Below are 21,395 nucleotides of genomic sequence, written 5' to 3'. Positions count from 1 at the left end.
AATTTGTGCCCAGCTGGCCAGGAGCTTAGGCTTCTGCTGATTTCCTGGAGACACTCACTCCTTCTCTAGATACGTGGCTTAGAGATCAGCCTGAAGTTCTGAGTCCGTAGCGCACCCTGTCAGCGGCACCCGGCCCACGACCAGGCCAGCAGGTGGCTGCAGGGCTGAGCAGGGGCTGAGGCTGAAAGCAGTTGCCCTGGTGCCTGGCTCAGCGCCCAACCTTCACTAAAAACCAAGGGTGTGCAATGCATTATTCAGATGCTCCCCCCCCATCTGCTCTTTAGCAGGAAATGATCTGACCGGAAAGTAGGTCTTTTTAAATCTGAATTATTCAAACAATTTGTGCACGTGACCAGACCCAAACCCAGGGACCTTGCTCCGAGCCTGGCTTTAAAGGGTCTCAGGGCTGTAGGGGCCGCTCCCTTCCAGCAGCGCACTGTCTGTTCTCTACCATGTAGCCATCCTGCCATCGCCTCTAGTAGGTGAGCCAGAGCCTGACCCTGTCCCCTGGCCCCAGAGGACAGGACTGGGACAAGGAAGGGAGGGAGAGGGTGCGGAATGTAGGTAATCCAGGAGAAGCGTTAATTAGTTCTGCAGGCTGCCAGAGGCAGGGTCTGGTGACAGAAACAACAGGGTCAGGATAGTGAGGAAGCCTGCCCCTCCTTCCTTCTCTCAGCAGTGCCCTCTCCAAGTGCCCACCAGTGCCAGGAAGGCCCAGGTCCACCCTGATGTGGGGCCGGTCTGCTGGAAAGGACAGGGGGAGAGCAGGATGACCAGTGGAAAGGTGGCCGTCAGTGGAGCAGAGCCCAAGGAGTGGCGGCCACCGAGGTGCGGGGGTTGGGGGGGTGGGCAGCTTCAGAGCACAGGAAAGGGTCAAGGCCTGAGATGGCAGGCACAGTGTGCCTTGTGGCCTCGGGGAGGATGCTGGCTACTCCCCCTGGCTGCTCTCAGACTGTGAAGGACCCTCCCCTACACAGCAGAAGCAGCCCCTTGCTCTCCCAGGTCTGTCCCTTGTCCCTAAGGGGGACATGCCTCTCATGACCTGACTTCCAGGCCCATGATCCTCGTTGTCACCTGCCTTTGGTCACAAATCAGACATCCCTCATGGGAGCCACCAAAACTTGGGGGGCAGTGGAGAGTCAGAAAGTGCCAAGTGAGGGGGTGGCAAGCACAGGGCATGTCTCCCCTGAGCTTTGGAGTAGACACCCAAGGGAAGGTCCCGGTGGCCTTCTCGCCACTCCCAGAGGGAGCCCGTGGGGGCGGAGCTGCCTTCCCAGGACACCTGTAACAAGAAAGCCCCCCTTGCTCTGAGGGGTGCTGTGTGGCGGGCACCTCTGGTCCCACCGCACATGCGGGGGAGGGGCCTGCACCCGTAGCGCTGGAAAGCCTGGCTCCGTCCGAGGGCTCTGGGTGCCACCGACAAGTCCGAACAGAGGCTTTCCATATCATCATCTGTGGACCGAGACACCTTTGGTTGAAAATACAAACCTCTCTAATGGAGAAAGATGCAACCATTATCGAGGAGAGCAGTATTCCCCACATATACCCCGGAAACGTGTGTACCCACGGAATGCACAAAATGTCCACACACCAGTCGGGCCAGTCAAGCTCAGGGTAGCAAGTAGCAGGAGCTTAAACCAGCTTACGTGAGAAGAGGCCATCGACTTACTCGGGATGAGTCTGCGAGTGGACGTCTGGACTTCAGGAATACCTGGATCCAGGCATTCCAGGAGGCTGTCGGGGCTCCCTTCCTGCTTCTGCTTCCTGGGTTCTGCTGCCTCCTTCCCCCTCTGCCTGAGAGAGAGACTGGCTGCTGAGGCCCGTCTTCCTGGGATCTCCAGTCGAGCAACCACAGTGCTCCAGAGGCTCTGAGATAGCTGTATGTTGACCCCAGGCAAGAGCTGAAGGCCCTCAGTCAGATTTTATGTGGCCCTGGACAGGGGATGGAGCGGCCACGGTTAGCACCCTGGTTGGGGATAACACTCAGTTCCCCCAGAGCAGAGGCAGGTGCTATCACCTGGAGCGAGAGGGCTTCTGGACAGAGAAATACACAGCTGTCCCTACCTGTCTCTTGGCTAAAAGCAGGGTTTGGGCAACAGCTGAGCTACTTACCAAATGAAGCCTCCGTTGGTTGGGGGTTCAAGGCCCGCAGACGCCCCGGTTCCCTGCTTCTCCTGGATGAGGCCCGTCTGCCCCAGGCTCTGGCCTGCTCTGGCCTGAAACTGGATGCTGGAGACAGAGCCTGGCTTCCTTGCTGCTCTGCCCCCAACCCCACAGCAGCCTCCAGGGGCTTCTGGGGCAGGTGCCTCAAGGGTGTCCTATGGGGCAGTCAGGGCTTCCACCCACCCCAGCCCCATTTCCAGTTCTGGGCTGGGAGGCTCCCTTGGCAAGGAGGCCGCAATTGTTCCCAACAGACCTTCCCCCAGCCGCCTGCAGAAAGCTGGACGGTCACCCGCCCAGCCCTGGAGTGCAACTGCCAGCCATGTCGCAGGCATCCTGGGCCCGGGCTGGGAACACTGAGCCAGGGACCAAGAAAGCGGGAGGTCAACTCAGAGAGAGACCAGGGTCAGAGAGGGGCACACCCAGACCCCGACACCCACGATCAGGTGAAAGAGGGGAGGGAATCCCTCATCCCTGGCCTGGCCAAGCCTCCTAGCCTGAGGTGCCGCCAGTAGGCCTGCTTGGGAGCGTGGTCCCTGAGGCCAGGAAGTGGGGACACGGCCCCAGTATTGCATACACCACAGGGACGCCACACTGGCTTGGTGGGCTGCGGGCCCGTGCAGGGAGACTGAGGCTTGTGCTCACCCCAGCCTGCGCCCAGGCTTGACACACCCCCTAGAGTGGGGGCAGCCTGCACACTACCTCCCCCCTTACTTTCTGCTGCAGACAGGATGAGCAGGGACTGATGGGGGAGGGGTGGTGTGGCAATCACAGCAATTGCCCAGGGAGATGCTAGGCGGGTCCTGGTCTCCAGCTCCCCCGGCCTGCCACTGCCGGTACCCTGCCATGGGGAGGGGCACCCTGGCTATTCTGGGGATTCATCTTCCCACAGATGGTGCCCCGGGACTTGGCTCCACCAGCACCTGCCAGTGCGCAGGGGGAGGATGGGCGGTCCAGCCCCTGGGGGCGCCTGCCGAGCCTTCCTGAACCCACTGTCCTGTCAGGCCCAGCCGGGAGAGGGGCAGCCCAAAGAGGGACCCAGGGCACCCCCAGGAGCCTGGACTGAGGTCATCTGATAGGAAGATGACGCTCAAGGCCGTTTCCAGCAGGCGGGCAGGCACTGAGCGGCCTTCCCCGGAGCTGGGGAAGCAGGACAGAGTAAGGACCAGCGTCATAGAGGGGAAGGGGTGTGGATTCTCAACGCAGCCACATGGGCCATGTCGTGGCCGCAGCACCACGTACTGAGTTATGCCACACTACACGTCACATCATGCACAAACTGCCGGGTCATACCTGCCAGCCCATGCCACCTGGGTTTTCACACAGGGGCACACCGTGGCCCCTGGGGCGCCTGACGAGAATGGCCCTTTCTCTGGGCCTGTATCCTGGTTGTTGTCCGAATCGCCCCTTGTTCTCTCCTCCGGCACAGAATCGGAAGGACTGTCCTTTCTGACAAAAAGACCCCTCTGTACTGCATGTCCCACGGGGGGCAGGGACTCAGCATCATGGCCTGAGTGCCACTGTTCCCAGCCCACCAGCTGAGCTCATGGTATTGGGTCTCCACGAAGAACTTCCTGGCCACAAGGAACCCCTGTGCCCCTAAGGAAAAGGGAGACCCTTCAGGTACCCTTCCACATAGGGTCCGCCACGTTGGTTTTCCGTTTTAAATCGTGGCAAAAGGCACATCACATGACGTTTACCCCCTGGACCCTTTCGAAGTGCACAGCTGATTGGCATTTAGTACTTCCACGTTCTGGGACAGCATCCCCGGCGTCTCCTTCCAGAACATCTTCATTGGCCCAGAAGGAAACCCCGTGCCATTGAGCAATCGTGTCCCCTTCCCATCCCCCCGGCCCCTGGCAACCACGGATCTGCTTCCTGTTTCCATGGATTTGTCTGTTCTGAGTACTTCGTGTGAGCAGAACCATGTAACATGAGTCCTTTTGTGTCTGGCTGCTCTCAAGGGCCATCCACGTTACAGCAGCTGTTGGTGCTTCATTCCTGCCTACAGCTGAAAAATTCCACGCACAGATACACGGCACTCTGCTTGCCCGTCGCCTGTGGATGGACGTTTGGGGGGTTGCCACCTTTTGGCCATTGTGATTAGAGCTGCTACAATTATTCGTGTACACGTTTTTGTTTGAACACCTGTTTTCAGTCGCGGGTTTGTTGTTGTTGTTGTTGTTTTGTATTTATCTAGTTGTGGAACTGTGGGTCATACATAGCTCTGTGTCTACCCTGAGGAACCAGCAAACTATTTCCCACAGCAGCTGATCTCTTTTACGTTCCCAACCAGCAACACACAAGGGTTCCAGATGTTCCACACCCTTGTGCCTCCCCACCTCGGGGGCTGAGGCAGTTGACCTGGACCCTCCTGCCTGCCCCAGCCGGTCCTCCCTCAGACCAGCTGCTCTCATGCCCCTGTGTGAGGCCAGCCTGTCAGGACAGTGGGATTGCCTTGGGCGCCCTGACCAGGACCCCTGACTAGGACACAAGGGCTGCTCCAACAGCCAGAACCCCCAACCATCTTCTGAAGTGAAGGCGGGTGCTCAGGGAGCTATAGGGGTCTCTGTGGGAACAGCAAGGGGGTGGTCACTTGGTCTCCACACTCTTCTGCCCCCACTTACTCTTGGCCACTAGGCTTTGCTCCAAGTGGGCACATTACACTCAGGCCAGGTACCACTGCATGTGCCCTGGGGCGGGCAGTGGGGAGTGGGACCACAATTGCCTTTCTGCAGGGCCCCCAGTCTCCCACCCCCAGGGTCCCAGTCCTGCAGGTGCTGAACAGCCAGGGCTCTATCTGAAGGTGCACCTGCCGCGTCTCTAGAGAGTGCCCCTGGGGCCTGAGGGCTGTTTGTTGAGAATCCTGTCCCTGAGGCCCAGCCCGCCGGCCGCCTGGGAGGTGATGCAAGGGTCTGCCTGGGAAGGGCAATCAGAGGCAGGGCTGGGCAGAGGGCCGTCTGGCCTGGAGAAGGATGGTGTGCAAGGGCCGTAGTCTCAGAGGCTGGAGGACATGGCACCTGAGGTGGAGGAGGAAGTGGTAGGCTGGGACCCCAAGCAGCAGGGGTGCTGGCAGGAGCCAGGAGCACCCACAGGCCCTTGGGTTGGCCCTCCTTTGGAGGCTGGGCCTGCGGGCACGGGGTGTTTTGGAAACCAGCAGGTGTGGCTAGGCACGTGGGGTGGCTGCCTGGTGCCGGGGGGGCCCTGGAGCTCTCGCTGTGACGTCTGTCTGGGACCAGCTGGGCCATGCTGTATTCCCCTGGGCTTCTGCCCAAGGCTCATGCCCAGACCTGCTCTGGGGTACCCTGGGTGGGGGAGGGGATGGCTTAGCCTGCTGGATCAAACTTCTGAGGGCCTGTCTGTCCTGCCCTGTTGCCGCTCCAGCAGACCCTGGTGGCCATGGGGCCCAGAACTTGGGTGGACTCTTTGGTGCCTAGACCTCTGAGACAGACCATGGGGAGGAAGCCTCTGAAGAGGGTGCAGGGTGAGGGGCTTTGGGTCAGCCCTGACTGGGCACCACCTGGGGCACGGCTGAGGCCAACATCATGGGTATTCCACCCCTGCTGCCTGGCCCTGCCCCACAGGCCATGGGTGGTGCTTGAGGCTAGGCTGAGTGGAGAGATAGGGTAGGCAGTCCCCCTCCGCAAGGGGCATCACCTTGAGCCTCAGTTTCTCCTCTGTGCAGGATGGACCTCCAGGCTTCTACCGCCCTCTGGCTGCTGGGCCAACTGGAACCCCACTGTAAAGGTCTGAGGCTCTTGACGCATTTAAAACCTCTTTTAGCTTTGGATAAAATGTCCTTGGTGTGGTCACGTGCAAACAAGACCGAAGGAGAGAGGAGCGTCAGAGGCCCTCCAAGAGCAGGGGCACAGGGCACAGGGCACGCCGGCTGTGAGCCCCTGGGGGCCAGGACAGTTACACAGCAGCCAGGCAGTGTCCCAGGACGCCAAGACCAGGAGCCATGGTCCCGCTGGTGCAAAGGGCCATCTGGGGACCGGGGTGCTTCTCTGGGGGCCTGGACATTCAGGGTAGGAGTCCAGCCCAAGGCCCGTCGGGGCTCCACTTTTCCGCGGTCGGCGCCCTGCCCCACTCCCCGCCACCCGTGGGGTCCGCCTTAGGGGTGCACGAAAGGCATATTGTGTATTTTTCTCCTGACAAAAGTGCGACCTAAAAGTGAGGTTTCGAGGGCAGCAGGGTTTTGAGACGAGAGACGGAGGGTGGCACGGGCGGCGGCCTAGGCGGCGACCCTGGCCCAGTTTCAAGCCCTGGACTGCAGACCCCAGACCCTAAACGCCGCGGGCGGAGAACGGGGCCCGCCTGGCTGCACGCGGCCCACGAGCGCCGCCTAGTGCCGGCGTGTGGAGAGGCCGCCGGACTCGCCACTTCCGGGCGGGAGCCGAGGGCGGGCCAGCGAAGGGTGGGGGCGGGGCCGGTGCTGAGCGACGGGGCGGGGGCGGGGCCGGTGCTGAGCGACGGGGCGGGGGCGGGGCCGGTGCTGAGCGACGGGGCGGGGGCGGGGCCGGTGCTGAGCGACGGGGCGGGGGCGGGGCCCGCGCGCAGACACTTGCCCCGCGGGGCCTCAAGCCAGGAGGCGGCGGGGCGGGAGAAACCCTCTCCCGGACGCCAACCGGGCGGTGGGCTGCGGGTCTGGCACTCCCCAGGAAGAGCCCCGTCTGCTCCACCAGCCCTGCAGCCCTGTCGCCCCACCAGGAACACCAGCCCTGCAGCCCTGCGGCCCTGCAACCCCACTAGCCCCTGCAGCCCCGCCAGCCCCCGCAGCCCCTCCCGCCGGACCCGCCCCTGCAGCCCCGCCAGCCCTCTTGACCGCTCTCCCTCCCGCCTTACTGCGGCCTTGCTTTGAAGGTTGTGTCCTGTGAACGGAAAGCAGCTGGGATCTGCTTTTTTCCCCCCAGTCTGACAGTCTGCCACTTTACGTGGTGATTGTTTTGGTTATTGATGTATTTGGATTTCTTTTTAAAAATAAACGTACCTTTTTTTTTTTTTTTCAAGGGGGCGCCTTGGTGGCTCAGTCGGTTAAGTGTTTGATTCCTGATTTGGGCTGAGGTCTTGATCTCCAGGTCGCGGGATCAGGCTCACAAGGGGCTCTTGCTCAGCAGAGTCGGCTCGTCCCTGTCCATCCGCTTCTCCCCAGCTTGTGCTCTCTGTCTCAAATAAATAAATAAATAAATAAATAAATAAATAAAATATTAAAAAAAAGTTTTAAATGAAATTTTTAAAAATATTACTTTTTAAATTTAAATTCAATTTAATTAACATATAGTGTATTTTAGTTTCAGAGGTAGAGGTCAGTGATTCATCAGTTGCATACAACACCCGTGCTCGTCGCATCACGTGCCCCCTTAATGCCCGTCACCCAGTTACTCCAACCCCCACCCTCCAGCCACCCTCAGTGTGTTCCCTAGAGTTGAGTCAAAATAAACTTTATTTTTAGAACAGTTTTAGGTTTAGGGAAGAATTGCGAGAGTACAGAGTTCCCAGGCACTTCACGCTCGGTCACGTCTTACATTAGCATGATACATTTGATGTTGTCACAGTCAGCCAATAGTGACGTATTATTATTAACCAACGTCCCTGCTTTATTCAGATTTCCTTGGTTTTTAACAACTATCCTCCTTCTGTCCCAGGATCCCAACTTGCATTGAGTCATCATGTCTCCTCGGGCTCCTCTGGGCTGTGACAGTTTCTCAGACTTTCTCTTTATTTTGATGACCTTGACAGTCTGGAAGGTCAGGACATTTTATAGAATGTGCCTCTCCTGGGATTCGTCCGTGGTTAGACTGGGATTGCAGGTTCGGGGAGGATGACTGCGGACGTGCCGTATGTACCCTTCTCCTCGCATCATGTCAGGGGTGCCTGCTGTCATCGTGACCCATCTGCGCGATGCTGACCTTGATCACCTGATGGAGTCAGCACCTGTCTCTCCCTTTCCACACTCTACTACTCTGTGGAAGGGAGTCACTATTGGAGCCTGGGTTGTGTTCCCCCTGCTTGAGGCTAGAATATCTGCACAAATAATTAAAATTCTTCTGTATGGGAGCTTTGACTCCTGTCTCCATTCGTTTATTCTGTCACTTATACCAGTAGGGACCCATCAGTGTTTACTTATGTCTATCATGGTGATGAAATATATGGAACACAAAAGTTTCCATTTTAACTGTACAGTGTTGTGGCATCGAGTACATTCCTGTTGTGTGCAGCTGTCACGACCACCCATTCCAGACCACCTGGAAGTCCGTCTCCATTAAACACTAATGCCCCATCTCCCACCCCCAGCCTCTGGGGCCCACCGCTCTCTTTTCTGTCTCTATGAACACCGTGACTCTAGAGACCTCGTGTAAGTGGAATCATACACTATCTGTCTTATTTTTAATGGAAGTATAATTAACATACAGTGTTATATTAGTTTCAGGTATGTAACGTAATGATTCAGCCCGTGTGTACACTGCTCAGTGCTCATCACAGTAAGTGTACTTAATCCCCTTTATCTTCCCCCGTCCCCCTCCAGCCTCCCCGCTGAGAACCACCAGTCTTTCCCTGTACTTAAGAGTTATTTTGTTTATTCATTTGTTTTGTTTCTCAAATTTCACGTATGAGTGAGATCATATGCTATTTGTCTTTCTCCAGCTTATTTCTCTCAGCATTATACTCTCTAGGTCCATCCATGTTCTTGCAAATGGCAAGATTTCATGCTTTTTTTTTTATGGCTGAGTGGTATATATGCCACCTCTTCTTTATCTATTCATCGATGGGTGTATGCTAGGGTTGCTTCCGTATCTTGGCTATTGTAGGTCATGCTGCAATAAACATAGGGGTGCATGTATCTTTTCAAATTAGTGTTTTCTTTTCTTTGGTTAAATACCCAGTAGTGGAAATACTGGATCATATGGTATGTCTATTTTTAATTTCTTGAGGAACCTCCACACGGTTTTCCACAGTGGCTGCACGAGTTTGCATGCCCACCAACAGTGCAGAACAGGGCTCCCCTTTCTCCACGTCCTCACCAGCACTTGTTAGTTATTGTGTTGTTGATTCTAGCCATTCTGACAGGTGGGAGGCGATGTCTCATCGTGGTTTTGATCTGCATCCCTGATGATTAATGATGTTGAGCATCTTTTCATGTGTCTGTTGACCATTTGTATGTTTTCTTTTCTTTTTTTAAAAAAGATGTATTTATTTATTTGGGGGGGGAGAGGAAGAGAGAATCCTAAGCAGACTCCCTGCTGAGCATGGAGCCCGACTTGGGGTTCCATCCCATGACCCTGAGATCATGACCTGAGCCGGAACAAGGAGTCAGACAGTTAACTGACTGTGCCTCCCAGGCGCCCCCATACGTTTTCTTACTTTGTCCTTCGGAGGCTGGCTTATGTCACTGAGTATAATCGGCTCCAGTTTCATCCACATTGTAGCAGGTGTCAAGATTTCCTCCTTTTTTTTTTTTTTAAAGATTTTATTTATTTATTTGACAGAGAGAGACAGTCAGCGAGAGAGGGAACACGAGCAGGGGGAGTGGGAGAGGAAGAAGCAGACTTCCAGCGGAGGAGCCCGATGTGGGGCTCGATCCCAGAACGCCGGGATCATGCCCTGAGCCGAAGGCAGACGCTTAACGACTGCGCCACCCAGGCGCCCCAAGATTTCCTCCTTTTTAAGGCTGAATAGTAACATTCCATCGTACGTTGTATTAGGGTTCTCCAGAACACACACACACATATGTGTAAAATATATAGAGATGAGGAGATTGACTACAGGAATTGATCCAAGAGGTTGTGGAGGCCAAGACGTCCCACAATCTGCCCTCTGCAGGCTGGGGACCCAGAAAGCTGGTGGTGTGATTCAGTCTGAGTCTGAAGGCCAGAGAGGCAGGAGCACTGATTTCTGAAGGCGGGAGAAGATGGACGCTCCACTTAGGCAGAGAGCAAACTCATTCTTCCTCTGCCTTTTTTTGTTTTATTGGGCAGATGGGACAATGCCCACCTGCTTTGGCGAGGACGTCTTCCTTCCTGACTCAGTTTATGGAATCAGATGTTCATCTCTGGCAGAGACGCTGTCACAGACACATCCAGACGTACTGTTTTACCAGCTCCCTGGGTGCTCTTAGCCCAGGCAAGCTGACGCGTAACAGTAACTACCGTGTATGGATACACGATGTTTTGTTTATCCGTCTGTCCCTTGCTGTACATTTCGGTTGTTTCTACCTTTTATGTGTTGTGAATAATGCTGCTATGACCACGGGCGTACAAATATCTGCTCAGGTCCCTGCCTCTCCGTTCTTTTAGGTGCACGCTTGGAATTGGAACTCCTGGGTCATGTGGTCATTCTATGCCTACTTTCTTGAGGAATCCGCATGCTGTTTTCCGCAGGAGGTCCAGTGTTCCAGTCCCACCAGCTGTGCGCAGGGTCCCAATTTCTCCACATCTCCCCTAACACTTGTTTTCTGTTTTTTTGATCATAGCCATCGTAATGGGTGTGAAATGAGAGATCGTTGTGGTTTTGACTTGCATTTTCCTAACGGTTAGTGATGAGCATTGTTCATGTGTTTCTTTGCCATGTGTGCATATTTTTTGGTAAAATGTCTATTCAAGTCCTTTGCCCACTTCTGAATTAGGTTGTTTATTTTTGTTGTTGTTGCGTTGTAGGAATTCTTTACATATTCTGGATATGAATCCCTTATCAGGGACGCCTGGGTGGCTCAGTCAGTTAAGCATCTGCCTTCAGCTCAGGTCATGATCTCAGGGTCCTGGGATCGAGCCTCACGTCGAGATCCCTGCTTATGGGGGAGCCGGCTTCTCCCTCTACCCCTTCCCCTGCTCGTGCTCTCTCGCTCTCAAATAAATAAATAAGAATCCCTTATCAGATATCTGATTTGTGAATATTTTCTTCCAGTCTGTGGGGTGCCTTTTCACTCTGTTGATGGTGTGCTTTGATGCACAGTGGGTATTTATTTTATACTTGAGTTATAATCTGATCCTACTTAATTTATTTTCTTGCTCACATTGTTCCAGCATTGGCCCCTGGGAGCTCTGTCAGGTGGCTGGGTTTACTTTTATGACATTACTTGCTGCTTTCTAGATACGCTGCTTTTCTTAGGCTTCTGTCTTCTTTCCTGTAGTCTGTTGGGTTTATTACATTTTCTTTATTCCTTTCTCCCTCCACAGATATGGAAGTTATACAACCCATTTCTATTATTTTAGTGCCTACGTTCAAGTTTCGCATACATTTTAATCTCAATTACCAGCTCTGGCCATTGCTGAACTGCCGGGACCTTACACGTGCACCCCTTCCCGTCTGCCATCGGTGCTGGTCCAGAGCTGGGCTTTGTTTTTACACCCCTTGTCCAGGCTGGGCTCCCCTGAGCAGACCCTGAAATGAAGACTCAAGACTAGGACATGGAGTTTTTCTTGGGGTTGGAGGAGGTAAGAGGGGTGGTGAGGGGGCCTTCCTGGGGCTGAGCAGGGGACACTGTGGCAAAGGACAGATGGGGCTCAGCACACTGGGAGCCTGAGGAGGCCAGCTCATGGGTGCAGTGCATTGCTGGTGGGCAAGGAGGCTGTTTGCAGGTAGCATGCAGAGTATGGGTCCCAGACTGTGGCCTGCCCTGTGCTGGTTTAGGACGCCTCAGGCAGAAGCTGCGGGAAGAGGGGCCCCTGGGAGAACCACTGGTAGGTGTAGTCTCATGCCTGGCTAGGTCATGCTCCAGCCCTCAAAGCAGCCCCTGGGGCTGCGCGTGTTCCCCCAGCTCCTGCCAGCTCCACCCATCCGTCCCTTCATTCTTCAGTGTCCTTGAGCTCCCAGACGCAGCTGTCCCCAGACAGATTATGCTGCAACTTACCCCTGGTTGTTGGCCTAGTGGCAGGGAAGGGGGGTGGATGTCCTGACAGGGATAAATGTTGCCTGGGGGGGGGGTTTGTGGGGAGGCCTCGGAATTCTGTTTCAGCTGAGGTGCGGGTGCAGCTCTTCCCAGGGAGGGGTGAGCAAACCCCGCGGGTGTAGAAGGTTCAGAGGAGTCTGGGCCTTAGAACTGAGGGGGACAGCCACCTGGATGTCCCTACACACATGGCAAGGCCCCAGCTTTTCCCAGCAGGGTCCTGACAACAGGTCGGGTACTGGGCAGGCACTGCCTGGTCTTTCTCCCTCCTGCCCAATCCAGAACAGTGACCGTTGCAGCAGGTGAACCCCCAGGGAGGAGTGTGTGCCTGCCCCCAGTGGTGCCTTGTCACAGCCGGCCGGTGAGGAATCCATCTCAATACCCCTTCTAGTTGTGCATTGGGTCCTACGGAAGCTGACCCCGAGATGGAGTTTGGGTGCAAGCTGTGTGCAAGGGGTCAACCCCAGAGACAGGGAGGGGGCAGGATCGGGCGGAGGGAAGTTCAGCTGTGCTGCTGGAAGCCTCAGGCCAGCCATGGGGACTCAGGCTGCATGAAATTGGCCCTTCAGAAGTTCTGCCTAGGGCCACAGTGGCTGTGAGCTGGGTCTGCACCTGAAGCTGCCCTGGAAGGGTGGGGACCTTGTGTTGTCATCTCACTGGGGACCCCCAGTGCCAGTGTCTATGGGTTTCTTCCCTCTTCCAGGGAGGGGTCAGTGGGCAGGCACTTGCTGGTGGGGAGGGGCTGGGATTGCTTTGTCGCCCACGCAGGCTTTCACTACACCCTCACCTGGGTTTCCAGTCTGTGAGTTCAGCTGCTCTCTTCGGGTGCCCATGCCTCCTTCCAGACCTGCCCACAGGAAATTCCATGTGCGCTGCAGTTGGAAGGGTGGTTCCAGAGGCCCAGACACGGATGCCCAGGTTCTCGGGGCATACTGCCTTCAGTGGCCTTCTGTATCAGTCAGAATCTCCGGAAAAACAGGCCAATGGAAGTGGGAGGGAGAGAGTGAGGGAGAGAGGTTGTTTTATTTTAAGGAGTTGGTTCCCTTTGTGGTGATTGTGGGGCTGGTGGGTTCAGAGGGCTGAGACCCAGGGAGGAGCTGATGTTGCAATTCCAACCCAGAGCCTCTGGAGCAGAATTCCCTCCTCCTCTGGGGAGCTCACTCTTTTTCTCTTAAGGTCTTCAACTGATTGGATGAGGCCCACCCACATGATGAGGGTCATCTGCTTTATTCAGAGTCTGCGGATTTAAATGTTAATCACATCGAAAACCATGCACAGCTGCATTCATTGCAGCCTTAATCACAACAGCAAAGAAGTGAAAACAACCTAAATTTCCATGGACAAGAAAACGGATAAAACGTGGTCTTTCCACCCAGTGACATATTATTCCACCTTATAAAGGAGAAAATGCTCGGGCTCTGTCAGGTCATCCGACTCTTGATTTCAGCTCAGGTCACGATCTCAGGGTTCTAAGATTGAGCCCTGTGTAGGGCTCTGCGCTGAGTGGAGAGCCTGCTTGATTTTCTTACTCCCTCACCCTTTACCCCTCCCCCCCTCTAAAAAAAAAGGAGGACGTGTGGACACCTGCTAGAGCATGGCGGGACCTTGAGGACATCATGTGCAGTGCCATAAGCCAGTCCAAAAGGACAAAGCCTGTCTAAGTCCATTTCTATGCAGGAGTCGGAGCCATGGAGAAAGAAAGTCGATGGTGGGTGCCAGGGGTTGGGGGGTTGATGTTTGATGGGGAGTTTCAGTTGGGAAGATGGAAAGCTCTGGAGACGGACGGTGGGGATGGTTACACAAGAGCTTGAACGTGCTTCACGCTCCTGACTGTGCGCTCACAAATGTTAGGGTGGTCAATTTTATATGTGGGTTTTTTTTTTTTACCACAAATTTTTAATTTGTAAAATCTTTTTTTTTTAATTTAATTTGTAAAATCTTTTTTTTTTTAAAAAAAGATTGTGGTTTGTAACAGATGTTTAGTAAATGTCAGTTCTCCCCAAGTAATAGTTTATGTTGATTTCATCACTGTAATCAATAAATATATGGAAAAAACCCCTTCGTAACGACATCTAGACTAGTGTGGGAGCAGAAGTCTGGGCTCCGCAGTCCAGCTAGACGCGGGAAGTTGGCCCTCGCACCTGCTTTCTCCTCAGGCCACCACCTGGTCTCGCTTTCTTTGCTCATTGGCCTCCTGCCCCCGTGTGGTGGTTGGGATGTCTAGAGGGGACTAGTTTATTGAAATGTTTCCGACTCCTGTTCTAGTCTGAGCTTTTCAAGGGAAGGGAGTGGGAGAGTCTTTTCTTATCATCACAAAGCCTGAAACCAGGACGAGAGAGCGCAGCCAGGGCAAAGGTAGGGGACCACCCCGCAGACCCGCAGCCGGCTTCCCCTTCAACCCTGTCCCCTGGGCCTTCTGGCCGGGTGCCCGCTGGAGCCATCCTGTGCGTCAGCACAAATCCTGTGGCCTCAGCAGCTGGCCTGGGCCTCAGTGGGGAGCGTCCCGGAGGCTTCAGACACTCTGGCAGGCCCAGAGCCGAGCCGGTGGGGCCACAGCACATCTCACCTGCTCAGATCATCAGGCAGTTGTGGGCTGGGGCAGGCGTGTGTCTGTGTGACTCTGGGGGGGCCACGCACAGGCGTGAGGGTATTAGGTGGGGGCGCCCATCTGTGACCATCCCTGGGGGGAGCTGGAGGCAGGGATGGGAGGAGTCCTCTCAACCCATGAGGCTCCAGCCTGCAACCACAAGCCTCCAGCCCTGTGGCCGGGCCAGTGGGTCCTGTGCTCAGCGCCAGGGTGGGAGGAAGGAGGCCCTTGGTGGGGTAAGCGTGGGTGTGTGTGTCCAAGGGCTGAGCGCACGTACGTGGGGTGTGCGTGCTGCTCGGGCAGCTTGTCACTGAACGGTCAGGCCATGAGGCTCCCTCGGGAGCCAGCTTTGCTGTTCTGAGTGGAAGGGAGGTCAGGTTTCTCCGAGAAACCCCAGAATAGCCCCTGGCTGCTCAGAGGAAACCTGGTCTGGCCTCCTGGTAGCCAGTCTGGCCCCCTCTCGCCCCCACTCCATGTCCAGCTGTCTCCTCCCTGGACTGCAGACCTCCAGCCCCTTCTGCACAGGGTGGCCAGAGGGATGCATTCATTCTCTCAACCTGTCTTTAAAGACTGCCTGCAAAGCACTGGGCCCACAGGGATTTGGGGGTGTCACGAGGCCAGGGTGGGCATTCAGAAAGAACACTCATGTAATGATGACAGGCTGTGTGAGGGTCCTGCGGCAGAACGGTGGAAGGGGGTCGCTGTGGGGAAGGAGATTTGAGGAGGTTGACACGGTGAAGAGGAAACAGCAAAGGACGAACAATGTGCAAACACTCTGGGCCTCCCGGGCCACCAGGCAGCCCCTTTCCTGGCCCTCAGTCCATGGTGTCTACCTGTGCTTCGGCTCCAGAGGGCCGAGGCTGGGCCAGGGGCCTTAGCTGGCACCTAGGGTCCGAAAGGGAGCTTCAGGGTGAGGGGAGGCTCAGGCCAAGGAGGGCCAGGAGGGGCTATGTTGGGAAGGGCCAAGCCTGGCCCAAAATAGGGCTGCAGGATCTCCCCGCCATACAAGGATCTTGGAATCTGGACTCTGGGGACCCCAGGCAGCTGGGCCCAGCTAAATGCGGCTGACACCTCCGCCCCTGATCTCTGGTGCCACTGCGCAGTGTCCTCCCCGTCGGCCACAGACATGGTAAGGCTGTTCCCGGCACCCGGCAGAGCCCCTGGTGGGCTGGCTGGGTGGTGGAGAGGGTGCTCGGAGCAGTGTCCGGGGGGAGAGAGGATGGGACAGGGCCTCCAAGCACAGGCATGGGCTGGGGCCATACCTGAGGGTATGAGTGTCTCTCTGGGAATCGAGGGAGCAGTTCAGCAAGGCTGGAGGGACAGGGCAGTGTGGGGGGCCAAGGCTGAGCCCTGCTGGCTGCTGACGCCACCCTTACTCTGGGGGCTGGGATAGGGGAGCCCTTTTTGAAAGCTGCCATGGCAGTGGCGGGCAGGGGAGGTCAGGGGCCCCAGAAATGCCAGAACAGGCTGGGGTCCTTTACCCTGACCTGGGTCATGCTTCCCCATGGCGTCCTTCACCTGGTCTCACCTGGTGTCTATGGCCTCGGCCTCAGAGACTGGGCCCACCGATACTCCCTCACATGGCTGGCCCTGAGCCTTGGTGTCCCACACCTGGCCTCTGCCTCGTGTGTCCTTCCCCTGAAGCTGCGTGGCAGGGTCCCACTCACCCCTCCAGACCTAACCCTTGTGCCCCCTTATCTGGAAGCTGCTCTGGGCTGGGGGCCTCCTTTTTTAACCTTAGTCCCTGAAGGGTTGCCAAGTGGATGGACAGGGAGGGGTGCCATGTGTGCTGGGGCCTCCAACCTTCCTCGGACTGAGGGGCAGAGGAGGCCCCGGTGAAGCTGGACCGGTGTCCCTGCAGACGGAGCGCCTGACAGCTGAGCAGATCAAGGAGTACAAGGGGGTCTTTGAGATGTTCGATGAGGAGGGCAATGGGGAGGTGAAGACCGGAGAGCTGGAGCGGCTCATGAGCCTGTTGGGCATCAATCCCACCAAGAGCGAGCTGGCCTCCATGGCCAAGGACGTGGACAGAGACAGTGAGGCTGGGCTGGGGGCAGCCCTGGGTGGGGGGGTCACCTGTGAGTGTGAGCGGGAACGGCCGCACCAGCTCACCCTCACGCGGCCGGGCCTGCTGCTTGCTCCCTGCAGACAAAGGATTCTTCAACTGTGACAGCTTCCTGGCCCTGATGGGGATTTACTGGGAAAAGGCCCAGAACCAGGAAGGCGAGCTGAGGGCAGCGTTCCGTGTCTTCGACAAGGAGGGCAAGGGCTACATCGACTGGGACACACTCAAGTAGGGCCTGGAGCTGGGCAGGGGGTGGGAGAGGGCCAGAACCCTCTGGGCTGCCACTCAGCCTGGGGGCCCCGCAGGTATGTGCTCATGAACGCAGGTGAGCCCCTCAATGAGGTCGAGGCTGAGCAGATGATGAAGGAGGCTGACAAGGACGGGGATGGGACCATCGACTACGAGGGTGAGTGAGGGACGGGCCTGGGAGCCGGGCGGCTGGGCCAGGCTGGTGGCTGACCTGTCCTTCTGCTCCCAGAGTTTGTGGCCATGATGACCGGAGAGTCCTTCAAGCTGGTCCAGTAGGAGCAGGTGCTGTGGCCGGGGGAGGCCTGCCCGAAGAAGGCCACTGCCTGCTGCTGCCCACAGTGCTGCCCCCAGGCCGCCCACACAGCCACCCACCCCACCCGGCCCCACCTCTGGCCAATAAACACTCCAGCCCGACTAAGGTGTGTTTCACTGCCCCTACTTAGCCCAGAAAGGAGGGGCTGGCAAGGATTTGGGACTGGAGAAAGGAGAGGGTTTTCCTAGGGCAGCCATGGCACATGGCCATCATTCCTGCTGTGACATCTGACACCACGCACTGCCTAGCTCAGGGCTCTGGGCACCAACCTGAAAGCCAGATTTGGGGCAGGTCGAAGACTACCACTTGCCCTTCTGTCTGCACTTGGGGGTGGCTACCCACAGGCCCCTCCCAGAGCCTTTTCCTACAGATGGAGATCACTTAGGTACAAACTTTATTCTCTCTCCAAAAAGCTGGGGGTGTCACAGCCAGCCCCGAGCCCTGAGGCTTAGGCCTGTGGGGTCAGGGGTGAATGCAGCAGCCTGCGTGTGCATGCCCTAGTGTGTGTGGGTGCATGTGTGTGGCCAACACAGGGCCAGCTGGCTGGGCCGCCTGGCGTTACATAGCAACGAGGCCAGGGCTGCAGCAATGTGCTGGACGGGCTGGCCTTCCCTGGGGAAGGATGGTAGGGGTGTGCTGGGGGTGCCCTCGCACTGGTCCCCTCTGAGCACAGGGTGGCTGGCAGAACTGGGAGGTTCAAGAGAGTTTTCCTCTGCCTTTGAGGGACACCAGGGCTACCGCTGGGGATGCTGGGCACTGGAGCCTGGCTCCCGGAGTCCCGCCAATGTCTCTAGGCCTCAGGACCCAGGGAGAGGACTGGGTTACTAAGAGGGGGGTGGCTCTTCCTGTCTGGGTTTGGCCATCTTGACAGCCTCTTCATAGGAGGGCGGCAGCTCAGGGGCATACAGGCTGTAGGCAGGAGGGGTCATGGAGTCGAGGTCCAGCTCCCCAAAGGGAAGGGGCAGCTGCATGCCCAGCGGGTACTGCACAGAGCTGTAAGCTGCAGGGAACCAGAGGGGGTTTGTGGGGATGAGTCTGCTCTCACCCGCCCCCCACATCCCCCTGCAGGTGGGCAAGCCAACAGGTGAGGTCTGCAGGCACTCACAAGTCACAGTGCTGTGCACAGGGCTGTCACTGTCCATAGGGCTGACTGTCAGGTCGCAAGGCTGAGGTGTTGGTGGCAGGTGTGGCTGGCTGTGTACCCGTTTCCGGAGGCAGCAGAACCGGACACAGCTGGCTGTGACCCCACACAGCAGCAGCAGAAGGACAGTGAGTAATATAAGCCTGTGCAGAGAGGAGCAAGACCCTGCAACTGGACTGACCCCTGGCCACCGGGGACCTGCTCCCCAGGGGCAGTCATGGCCCAACCACCCTAGACAGGACAATGGGCAGGATAAAAGAAAACCAGAGAACGTCTCTCCAGGCCAGAGACCTCCTTCCAGGCCAGAGCTGGGCCCGAGGAGCCGCCCGTCCTGGCATCCTGCTGCCAGGCCTGTCCTGGCTCTCTCCAGGGCTGGCCACAAGTGCCTTGGGCTCACTCCCAGGACACACTGTCCCAGGCCATCTGCACAATTCTGTGCCCAGACCAATGACCATGTTCACAGGGGCCTCCGGCAGGGGCGAGGAAGGAGGGGGTGGGAAGTGGGCAAGCGGGCTATGAAGGGAAGTCCTGCCAAGGGCCTGGGTGCCCGAACAGTCCCGGACTGGGGCAGGGCCCACAAGAGAGGCCGTCCTGGTGCTGAGGGCTGGAGGCAGGGGTCAGCCTGGGAGGCTGCTGAGGGCCCCAGCACCCTCCCATCAGCGCCCGGAAGGGGACAGGGCTGGCGACTCCTCATCCGTGGAGCCAGGAGGGTTGGGGGTGAACGCCGCGGCCTCCACTTACCCCACGTGCCACAGGCTGCTCCAGCGGGCCTGGGGCGGGCACCTGCGGGGACGGCGACACCTGGAGCAGGCGGGGCACCGGCCGGGCCGACGGTCCCGCCCGAACCTCCCCCACAGGGCGGGGCCAGGCCCGGGCTCCCACCCCCCTGACTTACAGGTCCGAGGGGTCGCAGCTGCCGTCCGCGAAGCCCAGCGCCACCTGTGGGGACAGGGGTGAGCCCGGGCCGGGCCGCGCCGAGCGCAGACCCGCCCCGCGGTGCCCGAGCCGAGCGCCGGCGACCCACCTGCGGCAGCGGCAGGAGCGGCGGCAGCAGTAGGAGCGCCCGGGAGGCCGGCGCCCCCAACACCATGCTCGGCGCGGACAGGGAGAGCGAGCCCGCGGGCCGCGCCACTTTATGGAGGCCCCGCCCCGCGCAAACCCCGCCCCCGAGACGCGTAGCCACGCCCCAGTGCCCCCGCCCGTCGGAGGCCGGTCCTGCGGCCTCACCCCGGATCCCCTGGCCCAAAGCCCCGCCCGCCAGAGGCACCGCCTCTCGAAGCCCCGCCCCACGCGAGCCCCGCCCCACGGCCCCACCCGCCACGCGGGTCCCGTGAGCCTGCGAGCCTGGAGTCTCCGGGCGGAGGGACCTGGGTCTTGCCCTCCGCCCGGGCGCAGAGCCCCCATCCCGGCCGGGCCAGGCCTGTCCTGCAGTCAGGCTCGGTGCGGGCCGGGCGACCGCTGTGGTGCCCGCGGCTGCACAGGGTGTGGCCTTGGAGGGTGGCGGCCAGGACAAAAGTGGCGGAACTCGCACACACCGCGGCCCTCAAGGCAGAAGGCTGAGACAGTCCAGATTCTGGGGGGTTCCCAGCGTGTTGTTCAACGACATTTATTTTGCTCGCACGCTGCGGGCGCTCACTGTCTGAGGCTGGCCAGGGGCAGGCCCACCGCAGTCTGAGCGTGGTCCCCGGCCCCTGCGGCGTCCTGGGAGCTAACCCCGTTTCCAGAGCACCTCGCCTTGAAAGTGCCCAACCTAGGGCGTGTGGCCTCTGTGGTCCTTGTGGTCTCGGGGTCTGGGGGTCACAGAATGCCTTTTGTCCATTCTGCCAGGAAAGACTGGGGGCCACTTTTTCCACCTCACCACCCTTCTCCCCAGTCTAGTGGCACTGTTAGGTTGGTTCTCTCTGGCCTCTACTCCACCATCTGGAGGTCAGGCTAAGGGAGGTGGTCGGCAGTGCAAAGGTGCAGAGTGGTCAGGCAAGTGGAAGGAGCAGCTACCCTTAACCTTTTTTTTTTTTTTTTTTTTTAAGATTTATTCATCTATTTTAGAGAGAGAGCGTGCCAGCACTAGTGAGCCGAGTAGGGGTGGGGGATAGGGAGGGGGAGAGAAGCTGACCCCCTGTAAGCTTGGAGCCTGAGGCAGGGCTCAATCCTACAACCCTGAGATCATGACCCGAGCTAAAATCAGTCAGTGGCTTAACCAACTGAGCCACCCAGGCACCCCTGACCTGTCTTTCTTCCTTCCTCCCCCTCTCTTTCTTTCTCTCTCTCCCTTCTTTCTTTTTTTCAAGATTTTATTTGTTTGAGAGAGAGAACAAGAGTGAGAGAGCACACGCAGGGGGAGGTGAAGGGGCAGAGGGAGAGGGAGAAGCAGACTCCCAGATGAGTGGGGAGCCCAACTCGGGGCTTGATCCCAGGACCCTGGGATCATGACCTGAGCAGAAATCAATGTTGGTCGCTTAACCGACTGAGACACCCCAGCGCCCTGACCTGCCTTTCTTAATTGCATTCAGAACATACTCTCCATGAGTCTTCCCCATTGTAAGGGCCTCCTGGGCTTGGCTCTCCTGACTGGATCGGCCAGGCCCCTGCTCTTTGATCTCGCTTGATCTTGGCCCGAAGCTGTTCTGGACCTCCAGGCTGTGCCATGGCACCCCAGGGCCCCTCCTGCCCACCTTGCTCCAGCCAGGCTGGCTGAGCTTGGCTCCTGGCCATCCTTCCTCCTCCTCCCTCTTGCCTTTGCTGGATGGGAGGGAGGAGGATGGACAGAAGTCCAGCCAGTGCACAGGAGTTCTGGCAGGGCCTTGGCCAGTGAGTACCAGGGCCTGTTAGCAGGAGATTGAGGCCGGGGTTTAGAAGAGTGGCCTGCCCCTCTTGCCAGCAGCAGAAAAGGAGGCAGGGATCATGCCCTGCAGGGAGCACCACCTCCTAGGGCCTGCATTTGACCGGGCTCCTGGAGCCTGACTTCTCTCATCTGGTGAGAAAGTGGCTTGGGCTATG

At 57.8% G+C, this 21,395-nt stretch overlaps 2 protein-coding genes and 1 long non-coding RNA gene across 4 annotated transcripts; 1 reads left to right on the top strand and 2 right to left on the bottom strand.

Annotated features, from left to right (window-relative positions):
* On the bottom strand, positions 1 to 4,386 carry LOC148107251 (uncharacterized). The gene is made up of 3 exons (XR_015722691.1): positions 3,454 to 4,386; positions 1,670 to 1,794; positions 1 to 1,452 (listed from the first exon to the last, which is right to left on the bottom strand). It is a non-coding gene; the product is annotated as an uncharacterized LOC148107251 (long non-coding RNA).
* Positions 4,387 to 14,767: 10,381 nt separating this feature from the next.
* Positions 14,768 to 17,483, top strand: CALML6 (calmodulin like 6). Its single transcript, XM_087858723.1, has 5 exons — positions 14,768 to 14,866; positions 16,372 to 16,666; positions 16,779 to 16,923; positions 17,001 to 17,101; positions 17,174 to 17,483. Exons 1-5 carry the CDS (start codon positions 14,768 to 14,770, stop codon positions 17,218 to 17,220), a joined length of 687 nt encoding a protein of 228 aa, XP_087714849.1. The 3' UTR covers positions 17,221 to 17,483.
* A 151-nt stretch (positions 17,484 to 17,634) lies between these two features.
* On the bottom strand, positions 17,635 to 19,534 carry TMEM52 (transmembrane protein 52). Of its 2 annotated transcripts, XM_045803453.2 has the most exons (5): positions 19,423 to 19,534; positions 19,294 to 19,337; positions 19,140 to 19,181; positions 18,363 to 18,541; positions 17,635 to 18,257 (listed from the first exon to the last, which is right to left on the bottom strand). In XM_045803453.2, exons 1-5 carry the CDS (start codon positions 19,486 to 19,488, stop codon positions 18,082 to 18,084), a joined length of 507 nt encoding a protein of 168 aa, XP_045659409.1. In that variant the 5' UTR covers positions 19,489 to 19,534; the 3' UTR covers positions 17,635 to 18,081. The 2 variants fall into 2 exon arrangements, with proteins under 2 accessions (XP_045659409.1, XP_087714844.1); XM_087858718.1 differs by lacking the exon at positions 19,140 to 19,181 and having other exon boundaries at positions 19,423 to 19,513.
* Positions 19,535 to 21,395: the final 1,861 nt, after the last annotated feature.

The sequence above is a fragment of the Ursus americanus genome, chromosome 33, assembly GCF_024610735.1.
Source record: "Ursus americanus isolate L20-20 chromosome 33, mUrsAme1.1.p, whole genome shotgun sequence".
NCBI lineage: Eukaryota > Metazoa > Chordata > Mammalia > Carnivora > Ursidae > Ursus > Ursus americanus.
This window is presented reverse-complemented; position numbering and strand designations above follow the sequence as displayed.